Source organism: Oryzias latipes, chromosome 21 (genome assembly GCF_053564925.1).
Source record: "Oryzias latipes strain Hd-rR chromosome 21, Olatipes_Hd-rR_3.1".
In the NCBI taxonomy this organism is placed as follows: Eukaryota; Metazoa; Chordata; class Actinopteri; order Beloniformes; family Adrianichthyidae; genus Oryzias; species Oryzias latipes.
The window spans coordinates 15,597,404-15,601,796 of NC_136257.1; the positions used below are offsets into that span (position 1 = coordinate 15,597,404).

The 4,393-nt window shown below is 40.0% G+C and overlaps 1 protein-coding gene and 1 long non-coding RNA gene across 2 annotated transcripts; one reads left to right on the forward strand and one right to left on the reverse strand.

Annotated features, from left to right (window-relative positions):
• The first annotated feature begins 1,154 nt into the window (after positions 1–1,154).
• LOC144988719 (uncharacterized) lies at positions 1,155–2,788 on the forward strand. Its single transcript, XM_078939586.1, has 4 exons — positions 1,155–1,394; positions 2,046–2,124; positions 2,254–2,348; positions 2,505–2,788. The coding sequence occupies exons 1-4, from the start codon at positions 1,235–1,237 to the stop codon at positions 2,603–2,605; spliced, it is 435 nt and encodes a 144-aa protein (XP_078795712.1). The 5' UTR covers positions 1,155–1,234; the 3' UTR covers positions 2,606–2,788.
• On the reverse strand, positions 2,772–4,063 carry LOC144988721 (uncharacterized). Its single transcript, XR_013652699.1, has 2 exons — positions 3,618–4,063; positions 2,772–3,313 (listed from the first exon to the last, which is right to left on the reverse strand). It is a non-coding gene; the product is annotated as an uncharacterized LOC144988721 (long non-coding RNA).
• Between the last annotated feature and the right edge of the window lie 330 nt (positions 4,064–4,393).

Here is a 4,393-nt window from a genome sequence, read left to right on the forward strand (position 1 = left end):
TGTTCTGGTCCCCCAAGCACGGCTGTTTGGCCGGCCGGTATGACATGTGGTTCATTGTCACTGATGTTGTGAGGTAGGCTGTAGCGTTAAGGGTCTTGCCCAAGGACCCTCACTAGGTGATGTCAATTGCTCACCATTGTTATGGTAATTGCCATAACAATTGGTAATTGTCCCATAGCCATTAGTTGTTCATTTTGCCCCTGGGAATGGTTTCCTGCGTGACCCTGGTGTCCTGCACCTTACCAACTAAGCTTCCCAGCCGTTAAAAATGCAATCCTTGACAATAAATTGTTAATCAGCTTCAGCAGATGATACTGTCTGACACGGTTTTTATTTCAAGAACTTGTTTGCTTAGGAAAAAAATATTTTTTAATGGAAAAATATGCTTTCTCTTTATATTTCAAGGTTTTATTCATGAAAAAAAACTATAGTTCATCTACAAAAATTATAATAGTAACATATTGTAGCGCCCCACTGGAGGTATCAAGAGTTTAAACTTTTTTTTTTTTTTGCTTCAAAACATTTAAATAAAGAGATTTGGGAAATGGGCCCAATACTGCAAGGGATCCTGGGTCCTTGGCAAGTTGCCCTCAGCAAGGTCTCTCTGGACCTCAATAATGGAATCTGCTGTGGCGTTGGTCGTCTGCCTGCCAACTTCCTTGTCCAGCTGCTGCCACAGGTTGTCTAAGAAACAAAAGCTTTCATTTGAATAGTCAGTTGCAAACCAGTACATGACTTTCAAAGAAATGCATGCCCAATTAACTCCACTGTGGTTTGATGGAAAGGAGCAAACACAATAAGTGTTTCTCCTTTGATGTTTTACTTATATATTTTGGCAAACTTTCTGGTTGGCAAAACATACGATGGCTCAAGGAGCTGCAGCAGTTCCCTGAAGCCCGCACTCTCAACAATGCTAAAGGGATGGCACAGTTTGGTGCCTCGGTGACACACCGCCACTAGGGGTGTAAGAAAAAATCGATTCGGCAAAATATCGCGATAGTTCATTTGGCGATACTTGTATCTGCCAGGATGACATTTATTTAATTATTTCTGAGCGTCCTTCAGCGTCTGACTCTTGTCCACTTCACCCTCCGACCGCTAGTTGGCAGCAGAGCACACTGAGCCTCTTTAAGTAGCACCACACCACACAAGACAATAGACCTTTTTCGCAAAAACCGGAAGTACGTCATCAACGTGTAAACCTAGTTCCGGTTTGTGCTTCGCTGGCGGAGGAATGGCAGAGCCTAGAGTGTTTTCGAAGAGCCTGAGTTGTGTTCCGAAGTTCACCAGCACCGATGTGATGAAGAGTGTGAAGATGCAATCGTCCACTAAAGGAAACAAATTGGACATGGGATATAAATTCGTCCACGAAGAGTTTATCCACCATTACCAAGGTAAGCTTCAGCTAGCTTTAGCCATAGCCGCATCACCGGTAACTCTGTGTGTTTACGTCAACTGTAAATCCTGGTGTTATTAATTTGTAATATAAGGCATCGCAGTGAATATGTTGTGTCTATGTTTAAGTGAAAAGGCATGAGATTAACATAACACCCAAAAATTTGGTGAAGCTGTAAATAAGAAATGTTAAGTTGCCCGTATGCGTGTTCATTTTGCTGCGGTTGCGGCACATTCTTCACTTACTAGTATTATTTTTCTGAAAGTATGGTGAGCAGAAGTCCTCTTTTCCTGGACATGTCCTCTCTTTTGATACTTATATAATAAAATAACATTGAACATAGATGAAATGTAATTATATTTGCTTCATGTATGCAGCTCTGAACACCAATTACTCTCGATGAAATATCTCACAAACTCACTTCACTCCTCTTTTTTACAAACTCAAATCTGGTCACCCTACTGACAGTTATAGTTTCATGTCATTCTGAACATTGATGTAGCAACATAAGTATGTCCTAATTTTAACCTATATAATTTATTGTGTCTAGATATCACTGGATGCAGAAAGTGCCAACCTGAAAGCTTTCTTCTGCAGTTGTGTGGCTGGTAAAGGATTTTGCAATCACATAGTTGCCATCCTGTTCCAGACCGCACATTATTCACAGCTGGGTCTGCAGGCTGCTCCACCCCCCTGGCCTGCACGAGTGGCTTGCAAAGATGGCACAGGTGGGTTTGTGATCATATTGTCATTATTTTTTAAGAACGTATGTGTATCCATAACAACTCTAAATTATTATAAAAACACCCCAAGTAGTTACTACAGACTTTAATTGCTTTCTGCCTTTTACTTATAAGGGAATCCATCCTGAACCGGTTAGTGAGCTGGTGGTGCAAAAACCCAAAACAGTTGGCAGGGACGGTCAGAGGTCCACACTGTACAAGGCATACAGGTGATTAACTTTTTGTTGCTTTGTGAGCAAGTTAAGTTTTTTTTTTTCTAATCTTATGACTAACCAAATTATGGTTACAGCAGATATAATGAATTAAATTGAAATGTAGTTATGCACTTATGTCTAACTTTTGTGTGTTGTGTTTCTCTTGTGTAGGACCACAGCCAGATCCATATGATGGCATCTGGAAGCAGATTATGCCAGGTGCAGCCCCAACCTCTCATGGTTGTGTTGGATGGGTTTCTGAGATGGAATGAAAGAGAACTTGGATATATATTGTGGCAAATGCATGAATGCATACCTTAAATTACACTTATCTTGTCTTTAACAATCAGTTCAGCCTTCTGTCTTACTGTTGATCTGTAATGTTATTTTTTATTGTAAATGTTTGATGTTATTTGCATACCAAAAAATTAAATGAGGCACAATTTTGACCAAAATTGTTTTATTTGTTCATCTAATTTTTTTGTGTAGTCAGTCACATTTCAACAGAAAAATATTACGAATATTACAATTACATTTAATTAGATTTTAAGAATATGTGGAAACACTAAATTTTTCCATACTATTTGCACATTATACATTATTTACATACCAAACATTAATTCACTCTTCAAAACAAAAAAGTCCATGATAATTTGCCAAAACACGGCGGTTAAGCCACATCTGATTCACACTGCCCATCAGTGTGAGCGGCACAGAGAGTTCCTGATGTGAAAGGACTTTATCCTACTGATCACTCTTTCCACCATAATTCTGAGGCGGGTGATGGCTGCGGTTTGTTCTGTTTCCTCCTTGCTGAATTGAGCTGAAAGCTTAAAAGGTGGAATGATGATCTTAGATCCAATGTCAGTTAGGAGGTCTTGAACGAGGAACTTTTGTCCGCCATGACATCGTCTCCTGGCTCCAGCAAAGGAACTTGGCTTCTAAGTCATGGATGTAATCCAAAGCCTCATCCAGAGCACCTGTGAAGATAAAGAAATTAAAAATCAGTCTTAATATATTAATGCTACCTTTCAACACAACACAGTAATCATGTTTTGAAAAGTATGTTAAGTATTTAATTACAAATACATTTCATTTATTTTTGTTAAGGAAATTACAAAATGACAAAATACTCAATATTAATTAAATACATGTAATTAAAATAGGTGAGAGCATGAACATCTTTTATTATAAATATTAATTTGTTCAGGTAGAAATGCATTTATCCAATAACGGTACACATAGTTGACTAACGTTAACCAAACACATTATGAACAACCTTACCTGCAGGTGGGTGTGTCACGTAGTCGTGATCCATCTTTACTGTCTTAGCTTAGCCACCATGTCGCTAGTATCTTCACAGCTTAGCTGCATAGCCTGACGTTTGAGGTTCTGTCATATACTGACTCCCTTCTCAAAGGATCAGTAAAGTTGTTCCAAGGGAAAATACTCGGGGCAACACCACTCTTCAGGCGACGAACGACGCAGCCGCACCACAATCCCGGAGCGAAGTTAGTAAGTGCCGGCAGCAGAGGGTGCTACCTGTGTTTACATTAAAACTATGCCCTTCATCTCTTCGGATCGCCTATATCCATTTGGGTTTCAGGTTTGGATCCACAGGAAAATAATGAAATGAAAGGTAAGGCTGTTTTTGGTTGGAAGACGAACAGCCTGGAACGCAACAGAGACTGCAACTCTTCGACTCTGCCATTCTTCATATCTGCTGCTACGCTAACAGGAAGTTGTTTTACACGTCATTGACGTATTTCCGGTCGAAAAATGCGGAAGTGTGAAAAAGGTCTATAGGGAGACTGCAGCCAGAGGCAGCTTGTTTCGATGTTATGAGACATGAACTACTTCGTTTTTACTTGGGATGGATACCAAACAGAAACTCTGTGCCATGTTGTTGCCAGTAACATAAAAACGTGGATTGCTGTGCTTTTTAGCGGCTCAGATAAATATGTGTGAAGCGGTGCAGCGGCTAATAGGCTAATGCGCTTAGCATCGACTAAAAATGCTATCGGCAAAGCGGGCTAAAGTTCTGCAGAACCTCTAAGCAA

What these genes read in the sequence shown, in the direction of transcription:
- LOC144988719 (XM_078939586.1), top strand. Translation starts at nt 1,235, where the DNA reads ATGGCAGAGCCTAGAGTGTTTTCGAAGAGCCTGAGTTGTGTTCCGAAG. An exon ending in GTTTATCCACCATTACCAAG is followed by an intron (nt 1,395 to 2,045) that starts GTAAGCTTCAGC and finishes ATCCTGTTCCAG; the next exon opens with ACCGCACATTATTCACAGCT. An exon ending in GGCTTGCAAAGATGGCACAG is followed by an intron (nt 2,125 to 2,253) that starts GTGGGTTTGTGA and finishes TTTACTTATAAG; the next exon opens with GGAATCCATCCTGAACCGGT.